This window comes from Aspergillus karnatakaensis (assembly GCF_047715665.1).
Source record: "Aspergillus karnatakaensis strain CBS 102800 unplaced genomic scaffold BJY04scaffold_7, whole genome shotgun sequence".
Lineage (NCBI taxonomy): Eukaryota > Fungi > Ascomycota > Eurotiomycetes > Eurotiales > Aspergillaceae > Aspergillus > Aspergillus karnatakaensis.
Genome location: NW_027395719.1, coordinates 605164 through 627613, shown reverse-complemented (window position 1 = coordinate 627613; position 22450 = coordinate 605164). Strand labels below are relative to the sequence as shown.

General features: G+C 50.2%; 6 protein-coding genes across 6 annotated transcripts; 3 read left to right on the top strand and 3 right to left on the bottom strand.

The window, feature by feature from the left end:
* Nucleotides 1-22: 22 nt before the first annotated feature.
* BJY04DRAFT_180750 (glutamate dehydrogenase (NAD(+))) lies at nucleotides 23-4062 on the bottom strand. The gene is made up of 5 exons (XM_073710108.1): nucleotides 3865-4062; nucleotides 3218-3603; nucleotides 309-3142; nucleotides 157-257; nucleotides 23-95 (listed from the first exon to the last, which is right to left on the bottom strand). The coding sequence occupies exons 2-5, from the start codon at nucleotides 3537-3539 to the stop codon at nucleotides 62-64; spliced, it is 3291 nt and encodes a 1096-aa protein (XP_073575176.1). The 5' UTR covers nucleotides 3540-3603; nucleotides 3865-4062; the 3' UTR covers nucleotides 23-61.
* Nucleotides 4063-9466: 5404 nt separating this feature from the next.
* Nucleotides 9467-9768, top strand: BJY04DRAFT_214689 (uncharacterized protein; the record flags this gene model as incomplete). The annotated part of the gene is made up of 2 exons (XM_073715279.1): nucleotides 9467-9672; nucleotides 9750-9768. The coding sequence occupies 2 exons, from the start codon at nucleotides 9467-9469 to the stop codon at nucleotides 9766-9768; spliced, it is 225 nt and encodes a 74-aa protein (XP_073575175.1).
* Nucleotides 9769-10226: 458 nt separating this feature from the next.
* BJY04DRAFT_146679 (TFIIIC subunit 6 family protein) lies at nucleotides 10227-11703 on the bottom strand. Its single transcript, XM_073708802.1, has 2 exons — nucleotides 11553-11703; nucleotides 10227-11500 (listed from the first exon to the last, which is right to left on the bottom strand). The coding sequence occupies exons 1-2, from the start codon at nucleotides 11643-11645 to the stop codon at nucleotides 10670-10672; spliced, it is 924 nt and encodes a 307-aa protein (XP_073575174.1). The 5' UTR covers nucleotides 11646-11703; the 3' UTR covers nucleotides 10227-10669.
* Nucleotides 11704-11909: 206 nt separating this feature from the next.
* On the top strand, nucleotides 11910-14987 carry BJY04DRAFT_180742 (uncharacterized protein). Its single transcript, XM_073710107.1, has 4 exons — nucleotides 11910-11932; nucleotides 12046-12184; nucleotides 12597-14065; nucleotides 14126-14987. Coding segments are annotated over exons 2-4 (1911 nt in total). The 5' UTR covers nucleotides 11910-11932; nucleotides 12046-12183; the 3' UTR covers nucleotides 14567-14987.
* A 742-nt stretch (nucleotides 14988-15729) lies between these two features.
* On the bottom strand, nucleotides 15730-20100 carry jhd1 ([Histone H3]-lysine-36 demethylase; the record flags this gene model as incomplete). The annotated part of the gene is made up of 2 exons (XM_073719640.1): nucleotides 15730-16717; nucleotides 16768-20100. The coding sequence occupies 2 exons, from the start codon at nucleotides 20098-20100 to the stop codon at nucleotides 15815-15817; spliced, it is 4236 nt and encodes a 1411-aa protein (XP_073575172.1). The 3' UTR covers nucleotides 15730-15814.
* A 977-nt stretch (nucleotides 20101-21077) lies between these two features.
* On the top strand, nucleotides 21078-21771 carry BJY04DRAFT_214685 (putative pre-mRNA branch site protein p14; the record flags this gene model as incomplete). The annotated part of the gene is made up of 5 exons (XM_073715278.1): nucleotides 21078-21109; nucleotides 21233-21256; nucleotides 21350-21406; nucleotides 21469-21596; nucleotides 21671-21771. The coding sequence occupies 5 exons, from the start codon at nucleotides 21078-21080 to the stop codon at nucleotides 21769-21771; spliced, it is 342 nt and encodes a 113-aa protein (XP_073575171.1).
* Nucleotides 21772-22450: the final 679 nt, after the last annotated feature.

The window sequence follows — 22450 nt, the reverse complement described above, 5'->3', positions numbered from 1 at the left end:
AAAAAAAAAAAAAAAAAAAAAAACGTATCAGAGAACGCCTCGATCCACCGTCTAAACAAGTTTATTTTTGGGATTGAGCAAGTCGATTGGTCATGCTGTAGTTCATGTTGTTAAAGAATGTACACGTAGAAAGGGCACAGAATTCATGTCACTTACAAATTGAAGAATGAGAATTGGCTGGGGCCGCTACCGTACTCATATACGAAGCGACTGGCAAGGTGGCTGCCAAAGATTGCCCGCAGGTAGTTCTCAGGCACCTATGCATGGTTAGCACACAGTCATGAAACATAGGATGCAGCGAAACTTACCCGTTGGAGAATTGTCTCGAGCCCAATCTTGTTGAGAAGCAGCTTAGGCAGAGCGTCATTGAGAACAGACCTGCGGAGCTCAATGTTGTCCCACAGCTCAGTCTTCTGTAGCTCTTCATCAAGCTGGGTAATAGCAACACTGAGCCTGTCACTCAGAACGCTGCGGGGAATGCCAGTCTGCTCATGTTCGCGCCAGATCGCCTCAAATTCAAAGGTGGCATTCTCCTTGATAACTTCCTGAACTTGCTTAACGTATTCGCTGTAGAATTCGGGAACGCTGCCGTCCTCTCCGACGCACATATTTTGCACAAAGCCCTCGTCATCGAAGGACAGAGAAGCCAGCACCTCCAATGATGAAGATGTCACGCCACCCTTGTTAGCGGAGGCATCCTTGAAGAGAATACAACCAGCTTTCTCGAGTCGAAGCTTGCTGTCCTGGGTGATAAACAGATTGGCACCCTCAACAATGTACGGAATAGTGGATTTGCCGTTCTCAATAAGCTTTCCAACAGTAGAGAGATCAATAGACTCGGGACGACCACCGCAAGGAACAAAGGTATCATAGGTATTATCCTTGCGCAAATGGAACTGATTGCGGAAGAGCATGCCGTTGTGGACGACCTCGCCATTCGGCAGCTGGACATTGTTCTCGTCCACCAGCACCCGGTAACCATCAGGTGAAAGCTTCGCCGCATCGAACTCGGAGATCATCGCCCGTTTCTTGGCAAGACGCACGAGCTCTTCGTGATTCAGACCCTGGGGGTCTACAATGACACCAGATCCGTCGACAATGGCAGTATATTTCTCGTTAGCGAGAAGAATTTCGTTCGAGCCAAGGTCACCATCAGGCCCACCAGTCTGCAGCTTACGGATGGTGGAGGGATTAATGTTGAGTTTGCGGTAGATTCCGAGAACGTATTGACGGACAGATAGAGTGGTCATTCCGTAGGTATCGTGAGGAATACCACCTAGTCGGGGGCTCTTGCCAGTAAAGAAAGACTTCCACCAGGGCGCACCACGGTTCCTGGCGTGCTCAGTGGCCCAATCAACCAGCTCAGCCGTGTTCTCGTCAGGACCCATAAAGAGAATTTCATCCTTGCCGTGCAAATCGACAATGGGGTCCTTGATACCAGGGCTAACGGGCGGGAGCAGGAGATCCAAGATACTGTCGATATACTTCTCGAAAGCGACACGAGCCTTGTCCTGGTGGTCGACATCAAGGAGAATCACACCCTTTGCTCCACCTTCAGGGATATCCTTGTTTTTACGCTGCTGCGTGTTGGCGAGGTTGTAGTTCTCATCGAACAAAGAGCGAGCATTGATGCTGTATGCCTCCTTGTTTCGGCTCTTTACAATACGGATACCACCTCGGGCGATGTCACGGAAGCGGAGATGGAATCCTCGAAATTCCGAGCTGATCACCAGGAACATACCGTAGAGCCGCTGGGGATATTCGTGCTCTGGGAGAAAGTGCGGGTTAAGGCGGAAGCTAAGAGCTACCTTGGTCGGTGTGAAGAAGTTCGTCTTGAGGATCGAAGCGTTGAACACGCGGAAGGCGCTCATTACCATTTCATCGTGTTCATTGGCGGTCGTGCTCGTCACTAGTTGCTTCAACTGTCGGCTGTCCAAAACCTGGTCGACTTGCAGACGAAGATAACTCAATGTCGGCAGGAAGTCATCCTCGGCTGGGCCACGAGTCTGCACGTAATGCGTGTTTGCGAAGTCGAGATAGAGCTTGTGGACGAGGTTGGGGTATTTATTGATAATCTCCGCGATGTAGTCTGACGTGAACGTCTCTGTACGCAGCCTCTTCTTGATTTTTGCCAGCAATTCTGCGTGCGCACTGTTGTTTGAGTCCAACAGATCGGTAAGAGAAGTGTATTCTGAACCAAGACGATTAAGAAATTGCTGAACAAACACCCATGCGCAATGGGCGTAGATTGTCTCTTGCAGACTCAAACGGCCAGTGGCAAAGTGGTGCTGGAACCTGTTTTGAGGCACGCAGTATAGAAGAGAGATCTCTTTGATAATCTGGTGAATAGCAGCTTCGATTGGAGGGAACTTGGCGGCGATCTCTGCATTCTTGAGAGGACGCAAATAAAGGGAGATCACGGTAATTCCGTTCGAGAAATTCTCCAAGTACTTCCGGGAGCTTGTCAGCCGGTAGTAGTGGTATAGGTCAGAAAGTGCACTGAACAATCCCATGGCAGAGCCCTGACGGTAGGCGATCACAAGGCGCTTTTCGCGAGATTTCTCAAGCTCGAACATCTCGATGACGGGACCAGCCCGAGCAACGGCATTGCTGATGATCTCTTGATACACAACTTTGGTGTTGGCTGTTGCTTTCTGCAAAAACCTCTTCTCACCGATGATATCGATGTTGGTCTCTTGCGAGCCCGGGTTGGGGTTGGCGAACTGACATTTGTAAACAAAGTAGCAACGAAGCTGCTGGCCATCATCACCAGGTACTGAGGTGGGGGAACGGAAGGTCTCAACTCTGTAGCTGTTGTCATGCGTCGAGCCGTTGATATATTTCTGGTCGATTCTCTGTTCGTAGCCAGGGCCGCCAACGCTTGAGAACCCAGGCTTGCTGGTGTCGATGTAGACAGCATGATCTTCTGCTTCCTTGTCTAACCGAATCTCAAGCTTCTTGTCATCACGAGCGTAAGCTGCAACCTTAGCAGCATATAGAGACAAAATCTGTGTAACGATTGCATCAACAGTCTCGGTCTGGAAGTATGTGTCATCGATGCCGAGCTGGTTGTAGAACCATTCTGTCTCCCCCACGATAAATTCCGCGGGAATGAATCCCTTCTTTTCTAATTGATCCATGACTATATAGCACGCATCATGTTAGCAACGCGAAACAGAGTCTCGGGCATCTGCTGGGTTGCGTGGATAAAGCTCACCTTGCTCCATTTGATGCTCTTTACCCTCAAACTTGGCGGCGATATAACCCGGGTCCTCCTCGGAAAGGATTCTGTGAGGGCTGCCGGGTACGGCCAGGTGTGTGGGCTGGGGAGACGGTAGACGGACGTTGGATCCAGCTACATTGTCCAAGATCTTGTTGTGTGGTTGTCGCTGGAAGCCTATTGGTGTGCCAGCGCCTGATGAGGCGCTGTCAGTGCTGCCAAAGGCTTTGGGCGCTGGTCGGATCGGTAGCTTGTTACCCTCGGAGCCATTGACATGCACATCTGGTAGCGATTGGAGGGAGGAGGCCGGAGACACCATAGTGAAGATCGAGTGGGGGCGGCTCTGTGTTGCGATTCAATAAGGACAAGAGAGGAAAGAAGCACTGCTTTTGAGAACATGTGAGTCCATATACTAAATGAAATAAAGAATGATAAAGCAAAACAGATAGTAGTGAGAAAGAGCGAGGGAGAAGTGTAAAGAGTTGGCTAGGAGTATGAGCTCGGAGAATAATTTTGGGAAGCTGGAGATAAGCAGGATACACAGCAGGTGCAGGGAGCTCAGACAGCAAGATAACAAAATAGACGGTGAACGAGGCGCAGTGCACAATTGACTCACCGCAAACAAGGGGTAGATATAGACTGACCTAAGTAATTGCTTTGGGCTTGAATTGGACCAGGATAGCAGGATCAAAATTGTTTGAGACAAGATCCAGGGCAACCTTCAACTATGACGAAAGATTGTGAGGGGCCTATCGGGAGAGGTGGTGATAGTAGTAGAGGAGACAAGGTCCACACAAGGTGAGTGACTGACTGAGTGAGTCTTTTTTGAGGGAACAAACAATACAAATATAGCTTGAAGCTGAGCAAGAGTGGGCACGTCGTGCTCTTTATATGCTTTGGCAGAGTCATCCAGAGTATGAGTTCAAGTTTGGACGGTGTATTTAGGTATCGTCCATTGTATCGGCTTTACACTTTTACACTGCTAGTACAGTTTGCAACCATTTGAACGGTCAACCTTGCCGGCTCTATGCGCGATCAGCCACTCCAGGTACAAAGCCGGGCCGGCCGGTCTAGCAGTCGAGGCCCGCCCTCGATCAAGCTGGCTGCTACTGCTGCTTTCGTTCTCCACGTTTTCTTGAGTGACCGTCACTCTAAAGATTTATATACCACCACTATCTTCATATGCTATCCTATAGTCCGGATGATTGGCCTACTACCCTCAGAATAAGCCATTGATCCAAGCTCTCTGTACAAACCAAGTTCTCATCAGCTGGAGGGGATTTCTGAAAGCTGAAAACTTGAAATAGTTATCTGACCCTTCTCAGAGAAACTGTCGTGGTCTTGGCCGCAGTATGTGGACCCAGGCCCCAAAATCTCTCGGATGGGTTAGCGACTCTGACTAACTAGCTTTGGCGCTGACCACACATGGTTGTGATTGGCTATCCAGGGTCTTGGATGGGCTAAAAATGGAATACTTGCCTCAGACATCTGGCAACAGCAAAGTCACGGGTTGTGGCTGGTTCAGGTCAACGTGATCAAAAGATACCGAGTGATACAGAACAGAAACAGCACCAGCAACCTTGGGGGCGCTTCGAGACGACGACTTGCAGCCAGCTCAAAGACTTTCCAATCTCCATCCAGGCAAATCATCCTGCAAAAAGGGGCAGGAACGGCCTAGACGCCCAACGCTTTCTAATGCGGAGAGACGAACAGCCACCGCTTTACCCTCATGATTCGCAAGAATGATACCATGAGGCCCAATCAGCTGACTATCCCAGTCTTGTGGCCTGGTCTCCTCCACTTAGTCGCCCTGGAGCGCTGGGAGAGGCTTCCAAAGCGGAATTTCGGTTTGTCATGATGCTACGGGCTTGCAAATCATTGCTGCTTGCTGCTCAACTTCTTCTGCATCCCTTGTTTCCTCTGTGTAATAGTGTCATGGGTAGCGTCACGGCGGGAGCATCCAGGAAAATGCCTCATTCTGGGAGAAGATCTTGGGAGCTGGATGTATGTCGTCGATCCGGGATATTTGGACTCTGCAGAGCCGAGTACAGAAGGACAGTAGGTTTTCTGCTCTGTCCTGAACGGCCTTATCTGTCAGAGGTGCTACCTAGCCTTGCCGTCAGGACAAAGCTCAGCATCTGCGGGGTTGGTCGATCTTGAGGTATGTACCTGGATCAGAGGCGGCTGGCTATCCTCAATTATTCCTAGTGTTTTGCGGGGTGAAAATTCCCCTCCCTTTCTGCCCTGCCAATAATCCATCCATGGAGGGTCAACTCCGCAAACCCTTTCAACCATAAAATCTCGACTCGTTAGTAGTACGTTACTACTTCACCACACGTTAAATTTGCATCCAGAAAAAAATGCCTCAATTCTCTTGGAACATAATGATAATATTACCCCATTGAAACTTCCCAAACATGCATCCAAGCAGGAATCAATCAAGACCAGGTGGGGGAATGGGGCGCTCAGACTCGAGCGAATGAGGTAATCATTGCAACAGACGGGATTGCGCGCCCGATATTCGTTCCAAGGTTCTTTTTCTTCTCCATCCTGTCCACTTAGTTTGGCAGGTGATTCCAAACGGCCCGATCTGTCAGACACCAGGCAAGCGAGTCCTCGAGGTTCAGATTCGAGTCTGCTCGCCCGTCAAGGTTAGCTACCTACCTATGCCTGCCATTAATGACGCAGTTCACCTTGGAGAACTGAAATTTTCATAACTAGGTGCATTGACCACTGACAAGGCAAGCATAAGACGTGATTGAAAACTCTTGATACACTGGAAAACATGTTCGGCGCAAAGAGCAAATCACTTTCTTATCGTATGTCGCGATATCGGCGTTGTGTGCCGAATAGATCAAATGTTCCGTCGGTCTTATTCTCCGAGGTCAACACTGTAGTTTTACCTTTCAGCTTGAAATATACAGAAGCTTACACGGCTGTACTAGATATATCTCAGAGTTTCCGAAGCTCTTGAGATAGGAGCATTCTCTAACTAATCGTTCAGTGGCTGCGGACGTTGTGCGCCTAATCTGTACCTAGCATTGGTGCCAGACTCGACACATCGCCTCTAGAGAGTCTAGACGAGCAGATAGATTGATACTGCCCGAAGACGCGGTCTGTGGCCTCGGCCTGACCTCTTGCATGCATTATCACCTGGCTGGGATTGAAACATGCTTGCATGTCCTGTACGATATGAGTCGCAGGCGCAGCGAATCAAGTATAGGGAGCCTTCCAAGGTTTGATAAGACAAGCTGCCTACGGAGTATCCTACGACATATGTCTTGAATCAAGAGTTGCTTGTACATGCTGGAGGTACTTTTACATTCAAGAGATGAGGAGGTATTACCACAGGCTCTCATATCATATTATGTTACAACAACCATATATATCAGCTTTCGTGCGCTTGAAATATCTAAAAACTCTTATGTATCAAGCCGTGGTCTACCTACCTAGAGGTACTAGGTAGGTACCTATCTAACACCCGGCGAAGGGTATGACGTAGAGCGCGTTATTAGGTGCTTACGCCGAAGGAGATGTACGGGTTATACTATCATACACAAACCACCACAACAGCGTCCAAGAACTACTGTTTTTCCCGTCACATAATCATTTCATGTGAGAAGAATGTAGAGAATCCCTTGATATCTCAAAATCATTCAAAGATGTTGCCATTCAGTGTGAGCTACGCCATAAAGCACTTCCATTTGCAGGGTTGAACGGCACAAGTATATAGTTCTTCGCCGAGCCATGGTCCTCCACTCCAACCTTTCAAAGCCCTCCATCTTGGTGCAAGTTGACCAACACTCGGTAGGTAATTTTATAAGCTGACCAAATCACGCAATTCGGTTGTCAATTGAGATGTTCAGCTGACGTACCATTTGGAGAAGTAATTGATCATAGAGATAGACCCTTCTTAGTACGAGTTATCAGTAGCCCTGGTTAGGGCACCCCGAATGCGCAAGCAAACATACCAACAATCATACAGAACCAAAGCCAGTGATTGCCATAACAGAGTTATTGATTAGCTATCTTTACACGTGGCTTAATTCGTACACACCGCTTCTCAGCTCTAGAACCACGATCTCCGTCCAAGGACCACGTTAGTTTTCAAGCGGTGTGCTCCGGAACCATTAGGAATCGGTACGGCTTCTTTGTACAGCCCTTTGGTGGTTGTTGCGGCCTCGAATTTCCCCTCGGCAATGGGACAGATGGTCAACGGAGTTCCTTTGGGCGGGTGATAGACGCATTGATGTCTCTCGAGTGAGAGCCACTTTTTCAGTAGCCAAACAGATCAGCAGGCGTCTGTGAAAAGGGGTCTCTGGAGTCTGGAGCACTGAATTGGTGATAGACAATCCTTCAAGAAGGGTTGAACCAGGATTGCAGGAGGGCTTGCTGATCCAGCCTGGAAGGTAAAAATGGATTTCCGTGGATACGAAGGTGTCAGCCTCATCGGCTGTTTGGACGAGTCTAGCTCTGTTTGGAGGGTTTTGTTGATGGCTACCTACCAAAGACGCTGTGCGGAAGTTAGTCGAGAGTTAGGCTGTTGAAACGGTCGCCGTTGCCAAACAATGAAGAGAGTAAGGCGGATGCAGAGCAGCGATCATCCATTCATTTCGTCCTTGCCGAATTTCTCCGCAGCTTCTGATGATCTGATCGCCAGGGTTAGTACTTTTGTCGCGGACTTGCGAACTGATTCCATGATGTCATCCCCAGCTCAGCATTCCAGGGGATGATACGCCCACTGTCAAACAGTTGGGCCGACCTACCTCGGTGCGGTCCGGGATAGCTGGTGGGTGTTTGTTACACTACCTTGGATAACTGGCAGTTTAATTAAAGACTTCGGCTGAGGACCCCTGACTCAGGTAGCAATTGCTTGCTGGGAATAGTTGCAATAATCATAATGGAATTTACCTTGTAATTTCCCGAAGAATCAGCGAATGCAACTCTGGGGTAATTGTTGTTCTTTCTCCTTTCTGGACTGGGATGGATCCCTTTCTTCAGGTCTCCATCTGGATCAGAATAACAACAACAATAATAATAATAATAATCATAATCATAATAATCATAATCGAGAATGCAGCGAGAAACAAGAGCTTCCCAACCAGATCTTATGTAGGATAGGTAGATACATCTTGAATGATATCTACCTCCTCTCCAGCTTGTGGACCCCTGTTTCTTCCCCGGATAGATGATGCGTCCCCCATCTTACCCGGGGCGTGTATCCGCGCTTCCGTCCCGGCCAGCTGGCAACGACTCATCATGAAGGCCCGGGGATACCTAGACTTACCCAGTCCCAGTCACTACCCACTAATTAACTAACTACAGGTACCACCTACTACTACTTGGCCAAAGGTGAGGCGGACGCGTGGGCTGACGCTCTCCTGAGTCCTGTGTCCTCGTCAAGGCTTCGGCGAGAAGATCCTGTCGGAACAAACAAATCTGCCTGCTGCTGGCTCCATAGACATGCCCATTTAATCTCTTTTCAAAGTTTTCCTTTCCACTTCCCACCAGTTTCCCTTGCAACTTCTGTTTGTCTCTCCCCATTCCTGCTTCCAAGGTTGCGCAGAGCTTACTGTCGAACCTTCCCTTTGATTTGCCTTGCGTTCTGCTCTTCTAGCCCGGTCCTTGTCCTCTTCCCACCGTTTCATTAGCTGTCAACTCCCCGACACCTCAAACCTTCTCCCTAGGCCAGTGTTGGGCTGTCGTTGTTCCAGGCTCTCTCCATCTCCTGTATAAAGCTGGCTTCCTTCCATCGCCTTCTGGGGTTTATTCCACCGACACTCGCTACCCTCTTCACCTGCAGAGGTATAGACTTGCAAGATCCCCATTCCTCGTATTCTCCTGTCTTCGTCATTCCAAGGCCAGGCCAGGTTAATACTATATTACATCAGTGACAAGGTAGGCGGCCCTCCGTGATATGCTCCCCAGATTCCCCGAAGCATAGTGCCGTGGGGGTCTTTCATCATGCCTTCGCAATTCCCCGTTGCACCCATCGGCGATTTTCGGAGCCAGCTACCTCTTCAGCCCTACCTATCCCCATGTCGAAGACCTCACTACGTGCTATATAGAGCCGAGCAAGCCGGCTGACATCCTCCAATAGCCAGATCCATCGCCATCTCTCTCTAGAAACAAAGACACCAAGAAAGTCCTGAACCCGAACCGTTCTTCCGTCGAAATACCAAAAGCTTATCTCTACGGACCTCTTCTGGGCAATCGATCCCCTAAAACATCTATAACCCCATCACAATGACATCTCCCGCCGTCACCGCAGCTCCTCACACCCGCCCCGCCATTATCTCCCCAACCTTCAGCCAGAAAGACATCTATACAGCCCTCATGGCCTCTGGTAACCAGAACCCCAAGTCTCTCGACGTCGTTGCCGACGCAGCAGGAAACAGCAGCAATAACAACAACAACAACAACAACACCGGACAATCATCGTCGGCATTTGAGTACCCTCCTCCACCGCCTCCCTCTCCCGTGGAATCACGGAGTCCCCATGCATTTTAGATCTTCTTATCTCCTCAAGGGTTATCATCCCGTTCTAATTCCTTAATATTCATGGAGAGGCATTCTCCATTTGCTGCAATTACGGCTGGCCGTGCTTCCTTGCCAACTTTTCCTCCACCCGTTATCAATCAATCTCGGGCTGGAATTGTGTGAGAACGTCATGAATTTGGGTATACTGCATTTCCTTAGGTTCGGGTTCACAAGGTGTTTTTGTTTCATATAGGATGGCATACATGGATGGCGAGGTTCTGCTCTGGAGTAGGGGCTTGTACACTTAAGAATGCGTCAATTTGTTCTTCGCTTTGTTTCCAAGTGGTGTTGACTGAAAAAGCAGGTACTGTGTTTACACTTTGAAGTCTGGACTTGTGAGTATTTGTTACTAGGAACCAGATTGCTAGAAACAGGTTTTGCTCTTCTAGCTCACATCTCTTTCCATTGTTGGTGAGTTACTAGTTAGACTATAGTACTTACTATGTAATGCATAGGACTTCCCAGTCCAGCACGATTAAATCATTATCCTCTATCAAATCGTCATATGGAAAACAGTCCGGTCCGTTGGTCTCAGTAGTAGCTGTCGATCACATGGGCCGTTCCTGCAGCCCGCTTTGTATGACGCCAAGTTGCGTCGAAAACCGGTTCGGTTCGTGATTATGGGAGTGGGTCTGCTGCCCAGACGCTTGTGTGCTTTCTTTGCCCCCGGACGAAGGAAGTCTCTTCGGTACTCCGTATGGACTTAGAGTTTGCGGTTCATTCCCTCTTTTTTCAGGAACCTCGCTGTCGCGCTTAGAGCGAGCCTCGTTTAGCTTTGGCGTCTTACGTGACGTATACTGCGTATGGCCTATAAAGTATGAACCAGTGCAGGATATTAACTTGGGCGGTTTATCCCAATTCGAGGCACGCTGCATGGTTAGGGTGAAGAGCGTTGGAACTGATTGCAGATCATGCGGGACGTGATGGGCCTTCGGATGGACCGGTATCCTGATTGCTAAGTTGTGTATACATGCGTTCCAACTCCCTAACGGCATCAACATCACCTTGAACAGCTCGTACATTCAACTGTCGGATCACGGTGAGCTGTTCCTCGGTCTGTGCCCATCCACGTAGTCGATCCTCGAGGTTTTGATTCCGCCTGTGCGTGCTGAAGACAGTGCGCACGGTATCTCTTTCACCCTTCTGTCTCTTGATGTCCTTAAGCCGGTCCAAGAACCGCGCTTGGTTGGATTGGTGTTCTGGCTTGTATGCAACCGTCGATGTCTCTAGCGTGGAAGTGGCAGCGGAGGATGCTTCGCGCTGATCGGTAGCCACTGCGGAGCCCGAGCTCGAGATAAGATTCGCCTTTCTAGCTAGGACCTTGACGCTGTTGGCTGCAATCAAATCGTAATCATTAGTGTGCCTCAATGGTGTGATCTGAGCAGGTGTCGATTCGGGGTCGTCAGGTTCAGAGCCTGGTACAACGGGACGAGCAAAAAACAACTCTGTGCCGAGCTGATCCGCCCATGACCCACTGAAGATCTGGTTCTGATAGGAGATTACTGGATTGCGAGTATGAAGGCCGAGGATTTGAACACGCTCTGATGAGGCTTTATCCGTCTCCGTGGTTTTCATGTCGGGATCTTGGTCACCGGGGCGCGAAGAGGCTGGCGTTGTGGGATTGGCTGTGTCTGAGGTAGCGTTCGAAACGGGAGCTGCGGAAGCCGAGGTGTCATTACGACGGCGAGGAGCTCGGATAGGGCCGTGGAGGGTGGTCAAGTCGAGGTTGAGATAGAAAGTCTCGGGATATTATTTAGCATGACGGAGAAGGGTTTCGGGTTTCGATAGCTACCTCTGTTTCGGTGTCATGGTATTCGTATTCCCAGTCGGAGCCCTCTTCATCTGGACAAGAGCTGGCGAGCAAGGCAGTGTCGATGACCGACATGCTTACTGCGGGTGTATTTTTTTGAGCTGGAGGAGTCTAGCATGAAGGGACTGGGAGGGAGATCCATCTCGGAATTTCGGGCTGCAGAAGATCGACACCGGAGGTTTCCATTCTGGGTTGGTAACATGTAATACCTCCTAGTACGGTAATCACGAGATTCAGCCCTAGCCCTGCTGGTTGCAGAAGCCCAAGGCAAGACAGACAGCCTTGACAACCTTCCTGTAAGCATCTGCTTCCGTTGTCCTTCTGCTCTCTCATGCTGATCAATAATAATAATACTACTGACTGTCCGTCTTCAAAGACATCGTTGATCAATTCTCTACCCTACCCTGTTCCACTTATCCATGATATCATAAGCATCTCATCAGCAGTTCAGCACTAACTAACTACTCCCTACCAGATGAACCCCTCTCTTCCCCCCACTCTGCTCTAGCTGGTCTGCTCCGTACGGTCGGTCTACAGACTCACAGAGTCTCCATCCACTTTCAGCCCTGTTGCTGCCCATCGTCCAATTCAAGCACAAAGGAAAACAGCCAACAGTAAGTCTGGGCACACTTTGCTTCCTTGGATGCTCCAATCGTTGCCGTCTGTTCCTGTTAGATCTTAGAAATCCGGCACTGCGCGGAAGCAAGGGAGGTCATCCAGAGCATCCACCGCAATGCATCCGTCATCTTGTCCACTCAGCTCTCAGCACTCATTCATTCCTTCTGCCTCTTCCAGAGTCCTTTTTGCCTGTCTATTGTCCATTATCTAAGCCGATATCCGTCGTTCCCGGTCGCTCTTGCTCTTGTTGACCAATAGCCGTTTATTGCTTATGGGGTCTGGAGCTGTTGCCGGCCTCTGGTATCTAGTCTCACAATAATGGTTCACTCGCTGGCAGGACCGTCATCGCACTTAAGAGATCTTCTCGACTGCCGCTGACCGGACGATGTTTCGCTTTCCTTCTTATAGTGCCTCCCCATCCGGTTCCTATTCCTGCACTTCCGAGCCCGGATGCTCGCCTTCATTCCTTCGTTTATCTCCTTGTACTCTTCACAGCTCCTGGAGTAGCTGTTGTTGCCAATCAGACCGAGGGAGCTCCGTTGACCGCCACTAACTTATCGTCGCCGAGTGCTGCTATCCCAATCGGGAAAACATACATCAGTGTGACCACTCCGACCACTCTTACCACCACCACTGCTCCGTTGATTACCGGGGCTGTTGCGCAGAGTCACGAAACAGAGGCTGGGTCCCAATCGGTTTTGCTCCCTGCCTCGGACGAGGCGGCAACTCCACTCAGTGCCTATGAGCAGATGGTTCAGAAGACTACTGCAGCGATCGTCACCCTCTCCTCGCTCATTGCCTATGTAACCATCAACAGCATTGTCCGTGCTGTGAATCCGTCAGCCTTTATTTGGTACGAGGAAGACTATGATGAGCCAAGCTGGGTAGCTTCTTCCCCATCATGGACCGACCGGAAAGCCTGTCGGTGGCTCGGCCTCTGCGGCACGGCACATTTCAAGCTGGTCCAGGGACGGTTCGGCAATCGGAAGACAGGCTCGATGTTCACATCATCATCGCCCGCAGAAGAAGTCGATTCACCACCCAGGCAGGCGTACTGGGGCAATGAAACCGACCATTCGGAGGAGACCTGGGATGAAGCAGAACGGTCTCGTCGACACATACCTGACTATGTTCTCGAGTACGCTCCGCTCGTGCATTTATTTTCCGGCGAACAATTTTGGCCCTGTGATATCGCGGAGCACCTCTATCACACAACTCCCATGCTGAATTACACTCCAATCCAGTCACAATCCGATCATCCAACCTTGCGAAATCTTGATCAGCTGAATCAATGGGAAACGGGTAATCACGTTTTTCTTACCAGCAACGATAACGTAGAAGATCGACCATCGTGGATGGAAGGGGACAAGAACATTCCAAGCCCTCCGTTGGATGGACTCGAGCCCTCGTGGGCCGATTGGGATGGTCGAGTAGACGGAACGTTCCCGGATGACACGCCAGAGGATCGAGCCGAATGGTACAGCTCACAGCTAACCCCGCAGAGTGGGAAAATAGACGAGATTTCACCTGATGAACTCGGGTATCCCATCTTGAATGACGATACTGTGCGCGACGAACTGCGGAAGCGGTTTGGCGGCGAGCCGATATCTATTAAGGAGATAGGTGGCCGAAGTGAAGCGCCAGCCATTCTACTAGTCATTGATAAGGGCAATGGCATTGTTGATGCCTTTTGGTTTTATTTCTACAGTTTCAACCTAGGAAACATCGTGCTCAATGTGCGGTTTGGCAATCATATTGGAGATTGGGAGCATTCGCTCGTGCGCTTTCACAATGGAAAGCCAAAGGCGCTCTTTTTCAGCGCTCACTCTGGTGGCGAAGCATACAGCTACGAAGCCGTGGAGAAGATTGGTAAACGCGTAAGTACACAATTCCTGGGTTTGCGCTGCAGCAACGCTAACCATTGGCCGATGCAATAGCCGGTGATATACTCGGCAACAGGAACGCATGCAATGTATGCCACTCCAGGGACGCACCACTACGTTCTTCCAGGGAACCTGCTCTTTGACCGAACGGACCGAGGACCTCTCTGGGATCCGCTTCTCAACTCGCATATGTACACGTATGATCATGTCAACGACGAGCTTCGCGCCTCTACCCGGAACCCTACGGCACCGACGGAGTGGTTCTACTTCAATGGTCACTGGGGTGATAAATTCTACCCTCTGGGAGATCATCGACAGTATCGCTTTGCAGGACAGTATCATTATGTCAACGGACCCTTGGGCCCAAGGTTCAAGCATCTTGACCGCCACAAAGTATGTCAAACCCCGGATACGGCACCCTGCGTTATCAAAGACTTCATTGGAGAAACGACTCGGGCCAAACGCTGGTCAACATATGGTCCAGACGCAAATTGATATAAGTGATGATCTGATGATACCTATGATTATGGCTTCTTACCATCACTGCCCTATTTCTCGGTTCCCTGCATCTTTATCGCTATCCTTCTTTCCTGTTCCGATGCCTTTTTTCCCCCTTTCAGTCGGCATCCTTGTCATTTTTATGTGGTATACCCCTACGTTATCCTTACTCGCTTGGATCAAACTCCTCCACAATTGGATCCTAGAGGCATTGAACCTGAATGCAACAAGTTATGAACCTTTTGATATCTGCATTTTTGAGGATAATCGAGGGTTGGAGTTAAAGGCGATAGTATTTGGCTTCCCGGAGAGGCGCACTACAGCAGGCAGCTCGCTGATATCTAAATGAATATAAAAAACATAGACTGTTGTTAGGCCGTCTGCATTGATTAGCGAATACCATTCTTCCAAGTCATGACACCCCTCCCTGCCCAACCGTAATGTAAATACATATAACAATTATATCCTTTCCCTGGATCCACATCTCGGTAGCAAAGGATTATACAAGCCAAGATACACGATCAAGCACAAAACCCCAGCAACTCAGAAAGATCAAAATGATGTGATTATTTAGAATACCTTATCGTTACCGATAGTATAGAGCAAATCATTATCAATCTGACTTGAGGCGAAGCGGGACGAAGAGCACGAAGAAGGAACGAAGAACAAGAAGTTCAAACTCAGATTCAGGAGCTCGGAGGTGTCCGATCAATCCAGTACGCACTTGAAACGCCCCTAATATAAAGCTGATATGAAAGAAACAACATGGCTCGAAAAAAGAGATATCATGCAAGGACAAGCAAGGCAAAATAACTGGGAAATATGATATGGAAGCTCAAGGCAGAGAGCGCGGAGGAAAAAAGAAAATGGAGTAAGAACGCATGCATGCTCATGAGAGCAGACCCAGCCGGTAACGCCATGTAAGCAGTCGAATGAGACCTGAAAGGTAGGGAAAAGACCAGGGAAGGCAGGGGAGGTATGGATAATATGCTGAATGGAAAATGACAAAAAAAAAAGAAAGAAACAAGAAAAGAAAGGAAACAATCCAATCCCAGATCCATTAGACTCCGTCTCATATCATATTGAACTCCGTGTGATCCCAGACTTCCCAGCAACAAAATACACTCAAAAGTAACTCGATGTTGCGACCAACTTCGCCCGATCCCCGGTCTAGCATGTCTACAGTAGCGTCGAATGTGAAAAGTTAAAAAGAAAAGTGGGAGTGAAAGTCAGATGAGGACACGATCATGTCCGTCCTGCCCGCCTCCGCAAACCGAACTCCTGTTCTTGAAGTTCGCGGATCAAGCGTAAGCTTTCGGCATCAGTGTCTTCGTCGAACACGTTTGGCCGTTCCAGCTTTGGCCCCTTTCCATGCTGCCCAGGAGAGGTGGAAAAGGCGGCTTGGCGTTCTGGCTTCTTCTCGGCTGCAGGCGAGAAGCTCTTCTTGCTATGAGAGGATGAAGGGCGAGATGCAGCTTTCCTAGGGCCAGAAGATATGCCGGGTGTGGTTTTCCGCATGCTAACGCTGAAGGATGAGCGGCGAGCCTGTGGGGGGTTTGCTGGGGCGGGTTTGGTTGACTTGACGAAGTGAACCTCTGGCATATACCTATCGACTTGACGAGGCTGACGTGAGGAGTGGCGAGAGCCGGACGACGGGGTGTATATGACGGCTGTGTGTTCCCCTTCACCATCAGCTTGATCGTGAATGTCCATCTCATCGGCTAGAGAAGTCGGCGGCGACACCAATGTGGCAACTGGTTTTGGCACGGTCGTAGTCAGGTCCTTGCTAGCAATTGCATCCGCCTGGAACGCCGGCGGAGACGCATAGGAGTTCTGATCCGCGAGCATATCTTTCTCCGCAGGAAACATATCAGCATGCTGGGCACTGTCTTTCCGTGGAGATGCCTCAAGCATTCCGGTATCAACAACTACCTGGACCTGAGTGATGTCCTCTGCTCCACGGGAAGCTAGTTGCGCAGACCTCACTGTAGGCGACGTGCTTTCCTGCTTCAGGCGTTTGCTAGCGTTAGGCACAACACCGTCCTCGTTGAGCCGTGGTCTTTTCGCTAGGCCTGTAGCTCGTGGCTTCGATCGTTCCTGGGCCTTCACAGGATCAATTCGGCCATACTCATCGTGAATGCACCGACGCTGCAGCAATTAGTACTTGATTTTTCAAAGGGAACTAAACTTGCACGTACCTTGCTCTTCCGACAGTCATCACAAGCTTTGCTGCGACCCTTTTTTGCTGAGTTTCCGCCATCGGGGCTGACATCCATTGCTCTCACTGCGGTTCCGTGCGGAGTGGCCACCATTCCCGCAGCGTAGGCGTCCATTCCATCTGGGCCCTTGATGCTGTTATGACCATTTTGAAGACCAGCTCCAGAAGCAATCGCGGCCAGCGAGTTCAATGCGGAAGCTGCATCCTGGGCGGTAGGTGTGTGAGTGCCCAGACTAGAAACACCGATAGCCAGTTGATTTGGTCCACCACCATTATCTTCTTTGTGATGACATCGAATTCTTCGCTTACGACACGCATCACAAGCGACCCTCTTGGGACCCAGGCCAGAGCCACGAGGAGTGTTTCGAGGTTTCGAAATGGTGTCTTCATTAATCACGAGCCCTGGAAGTGAGCTAGGTAGCGTGGGAGGAGGAGGAGAAAGAGGAGGAACAATGTGGGATGAGGGTGCAACAGGCCCAGTCTCGAGAACCGACTCCTTGACAATGTCCTCTTCAGGTCGCTCAGATAAACGCTGAACAGCCTGTCTTTCCGCATACGTTCTTTGGTTTTCGGCGTTGCGTTCGGAGCGGCGGCTGGGTCTCCCAGCGGGTTTCTTCTCCGCAAGACTCAGTTTAGCGTTGCTCTCTACAACACCAGGACGGGTCCATTGGGCGGCTTTCTCGTTACCCCGCTTCCATGCAATCCATATCCCAAATTTTCTAATTAGATCGATGGGTTCTCCTGGCATAGTGGGTATCGACCTCTTGACGGCATTCCTGGATTCGGGGGTGACTCCTTCAACGAGATAAGAACCGGCAATAAGGACAGTCCGAAGAAGATACTTGGCGAGGTCTGGAAGCCCTTCCAATTCAGCTTGTGAGTAGAAACGCGAGTTGTAGTAAGGCGACCCAGAAGGCTCAGTGTTGGTTCGCTCCCCGAACTCGTAGTATATAGGATACTCCCGATGGAAACGATGATTCTCATCCTGGGCAAAAGCATCCAACACGCTCTGTGGTACCGGATCTTCCTCCAGATACTTCAAGGCAGTGTACCACTGAATTTTCTGAAAGAAGGGATACCTGAACTTCAAGGGAACCTTTGTCTCCTTCTCAATCTTCGCGATCTTAATTTGCATTCCGTAATTGAGTCGGGTGAGGAAATTTCCTCCAATTACCAAACTGTTCTCAGGGGTCCAGACGGCGTGGATCCAGCCCGACGGGATAAGCATCGTGTCACCTTCGGAAAGATCAACACGGTAGCATTCTTTTGTCTGGTCCCCAAGGAAGGTGTAGTCTTGAGCTGGTGAATTGCACCACTCCTCATACTTCTTCAGATGCTTGTCCTTGGGTGGAATAAAAAAGAATGTTTTCTTGCCCTTGAGAATATGGTAGTAGACAGAAGACCCCCCAAAATCGATGTGAAAGTCGGTATAGCAGTCGGCTACTGACATCAAGCAGTAAAACTGCACTTTGGGATAGTGGCCAGTAGCCTTCAACTCTTCAGGCCAGACCGCATCCTGAAGGTCGAGGTCGCGCACAATCTTCGGCCGACGAATTAGCCTGCCTAATTTACTCTGCGAAATCTCCAAACTGATGACGTTCCGGACGACCTTGGTGCCAGTGCTCTCGTAGTAGTCCGCCCATTTCTGCATTGTCCACCGTCTATCTTCACCTTGCTGGGATTTGACATCAATAACCTCGACTCGTTCCTCCGGCCCGTAGAGTTCAGCGACTGCCCTGACAGTCAGCCCTTGTGGGATTACCATGTCCAATTGGTCTTGACCGCAGTCAATTACTGTCTCATAGTCGGGCGGCAAGTGGTCCAAAAGTTCATCGAACATCTCTCGTGTAGACGCTTCTTGAACAAGAGCATCAAACCCGGCGTCAAGACATGATGCCGCTGCAGGTCTGTTGAGCTCGGCTGGAATGATAACGGGTTCCATCATCCCGTTGCCTCGCTCAAAATACTCAGCAGTCACCAAATCTGGCCGCATGCGTGGGAAGCTCTCGGGCAGGAATCGAATTTTCTTTTGCTTTATAGGTTCGATATAGTGGTGCTCAAATGTGTCCGAAGCGGCTTTCACCAAGCCCTGGTTGAGACCCGCGTAGTCGATTGATGTGCGAGCGCGAGACGATTTTCGGACAAAGGTGGTCTGTCCGTGAACAGGCCGGCAGGTTTTGCAGATGAATTTATCGATGGTCCTGATCTCGCGATCATTCTTGAAGCCGGCGCATAGAATATGAAACCAGCGCTTGCAGCCATCGCAGTTGATCCATGTGACATCACCCTGATCCTCATTGTCCATTGGTATTCGAACGAGGTTGCAGGTCGCACAGCTCGCTTGACTGGTTTCTTCAGGAACCGCCTCGTGCTCTGTTTTGAGCGAATGATCCTGAGGATGTATGGGCGCCGGCTCACCGCGATTATCATCGACATCCGGGGGATCTTCATCAACTGCCTTGTGTTCATAATTCCAGGCTCCATTCTCATTTTCTGTCTCGTCCTGCCAGGCTATTGGTGGAAGAGTTGAGGAGCTTGTATTTGGTCGAATGCCATGAATAACGGGGCGGGCTAACACGGCGGAGCCATCTGACTGAGACCTCATCCGTGACGAGGGGAATGCGTAAACAGCCGGATGATTGCTGACCATATCACTGTTACTCGTGCTCCAGTATGAGCCCACACTATCCACCTTGACTTGATTTTGCGCAGACAGGGTTTGATTGTAATAGAATTCATCTGTGCTGACTCGATTTGAGGACTGTGTTGGCGGGTAGAAATTTGTAGGGCGCGCGAAGTTCAATAGGAGTTCTGCATCAGTCTTCATACTATCAGATATCGAGGAAACTTGCGCGCTTGCTGGAGGATTTGGTCGGCTCGGGGTGTATGGAGATTGGTCCTTTTCCGATCGCGGTCGTTTTGCTGGCCGTTCAACCGTTTCTGTGGGCTCTGGGGGGAACAACGGAGCTGAGGGATGCGAGTTTTGCGAAGGAGGACGATATGAGAGGGGTGTGAAGGTAGGACTCGTTGCTAGCGCGATCGTCGCGAGTGTGTCGATGGTTGAGCTGGAGCGGCCGTGGCCCGATCGATGCGACGACGGCACATCGACGGGCGAAAACCTGTTATTGCTCGGAGGAAATTCGGCATGCTCAATGGCTGCAGGCCCGGATGCTTCGCGATCGGTTCGAGAGGTACGAAAGTCGGTTGTTGAACACGGGGAAATAGGTTCGACGGCGCGTCGCGGAGGGGAAGGAGTTCGATATCGCGGCGGCCGGCTGCCGATGGGAGTCACGAACGAGGTAGCGGCAATCATCGTGAGGGCCTAGAGCGGAACAAAAGAGCGAAGAGTAAGATGGGAGTATGGAGGAGGAAATGGCCGCGGAGGTGACGAGACTTGCGTGCGGCAAGCAGATGCAAAGCGGAGGGGTAGTCAACCACACGGGCTAGAGAAAGGCCACCGGAGGAGAGAGGAAAGTCATTCCTGACAGGAAGACAAGCGCACGATTAACAATGAGATGGAAATCGACTTGAGAGCGAAGGAAAGGTGCCGGAAAGGGGGACGGAGAGGGTGACGGAGGAGAGTCGCACGGCGGAGCGCTGAAGTTGAGGGGGGCAAGAAGTTCCAGTCTCTCCCTCTGCCGGCTCGTCGAGAGCGGCGGAAACAAGCAGCGCACCAAGCGCGACAGAGACAGACGAGAGGGAGAAGAGACAGGAAGACCAGTCCTTGAGGACTCGACAGATGGCTGAATGGTAGAAGGACCGGATTGGAAGCGCCGGGCGAGATATTGCGAGCGGAGAATGAGACAGCCGTGGGCGTGGTGAGAGGGGGCTGCAGAAGGAAGCACCGCAAGGGAAGAGAGGTCCGTTGATGCCTCAGGCATAAGATTGCTTGCGGTACGGAGTGTCTATTCTGTAGTACTAGGCTTGACTCTACCTTTGACAGAAAGATAAAAAAAGAATTGAGAACTTTGTTTAGGAAGATCTTCCTTCTGTACTCAAGAGCTAATAACCCATTGACGCTACTTGTTCCCACCATACTGCCGTTAATTGTCTGTATGAGGCTCCGATGCCTTCAATCGACTAGTCCCAAACAGGAAACGCAGGCTCTCCTCCGAACTTCGCGACCAACTCGTCTCTCTCGACCTCTCCAGTTCTCCTCTTTGCCCTCCTTCTACTTTCTCCTCCTCTCTCTCCCCTTCCCTATTTAATCAGACTCAAACCCCATCTGGGTTTCTGATTCGTTTTCTACCAACTCACTATTTTCTTTTTCTGACACCTTTTCGCTTGAGGATGAGCCGGAAGCTCGCCCCCGAAGCCAATCGGTAGGTCTCAAGCATACCCCTCTCGATTTACTGCCTTCATAAGGACGGAGAGATCACGGTGCCCCTGGCCGACCGTTCAGGTTGATTCTTCACGCTAGGTTTGGAGATACTGACATTTCCTAGGATTCTCTTTGTCAAGAACCTCAAGTATGCCGCTCCCGCTGTCGCCTGACTCCCCCCGGCCGTATCAAGCGATCTTTCTACGTTTTCTGTCGACTGAAAATGCTGACCAGGAAATAGCTACAACGTGACTGCAGAGCAACTCTTTGACCTTTTCGGAAAATTCGGGCCTATCCGGTAACATTTACCCCAGATGTCGTTTATTATTCCTTCAATGCGCTAAAGATCTTGCTCTCCAGACAAATACGTCAAGGAATTGCCAACAACTCCAAGGGGACCGCGTTTGTTGTATATGAAGACGTCCACGACGCCAAACAGGCATGCGATAAGCTCAATGGATTCAACTTCCAGAACAGATATCTCGTCGGTACGTCTGCGCATGCGATCGAGGGCTGGGGTCGGTAGTCAAAGATTATCTACTGACTTGCTCCGTGTTTTTAGTCCTATATCATCAGCCGGAGAAAATGCTCAAGTCGAAGGAGGACCTGGCGGAAAGGCAAGAGAATTTGGAACGTCTCAAACAGCAACATGGTATAGAATGATGTGACGATTTCCTTTTCTCGCTTGCTCTCTGTGTCCTTTGCGCTCTTTGCAAGGCACAAGGGCGTGCGCTATCTTTGGTCGGCTGCGGGGTTTTCGGCGTTCAGTTTTTGCTCACTCATATGGGTTTCATGGCTCTTGTTCATGGGTTTTGAGGGCTGGCAGGTAGAATGACACGCTTCTCTGGCTCCTTTACCAGGAAGACGGTGGGACTTTTTTCAGGCTGGATCAGTACTGCCACAACATTCAGTTACTGCTATCAATATCATCTTATCGACTGCCGGCCATCATTGATGGTGCGGGCAAACCTATGAGGCATAAAATTGCACTGTGTAGTATCCGGTTGTAGGGAGCAGCGCTGTGGCAGTTGCTCCACGCCCAACCCTGTTCATAGGTCTAGTAAGGCTCCTAGATCTCAAAGATCTGCGTAGTGTATCTACAGTGGTCTATAAGCTTAACATAAGCGGCTATTTATGGGGTCACTCATAGCTAGGGGCGACCTAACATCGTGAGCTTTTGATGTAAAACCGTATCCACTTGCGTGGCATTGCAGTAGATGGCCCAGCCACGCAGGCCCACAGCTCAAGCATTAGTTCGTGTCGTAAATGGTACGTACCTACTACCTAGGCGACATTCATGTACCCGCGCTTTGCAGAGCGTGATGCATACTCAGGGTAAGGG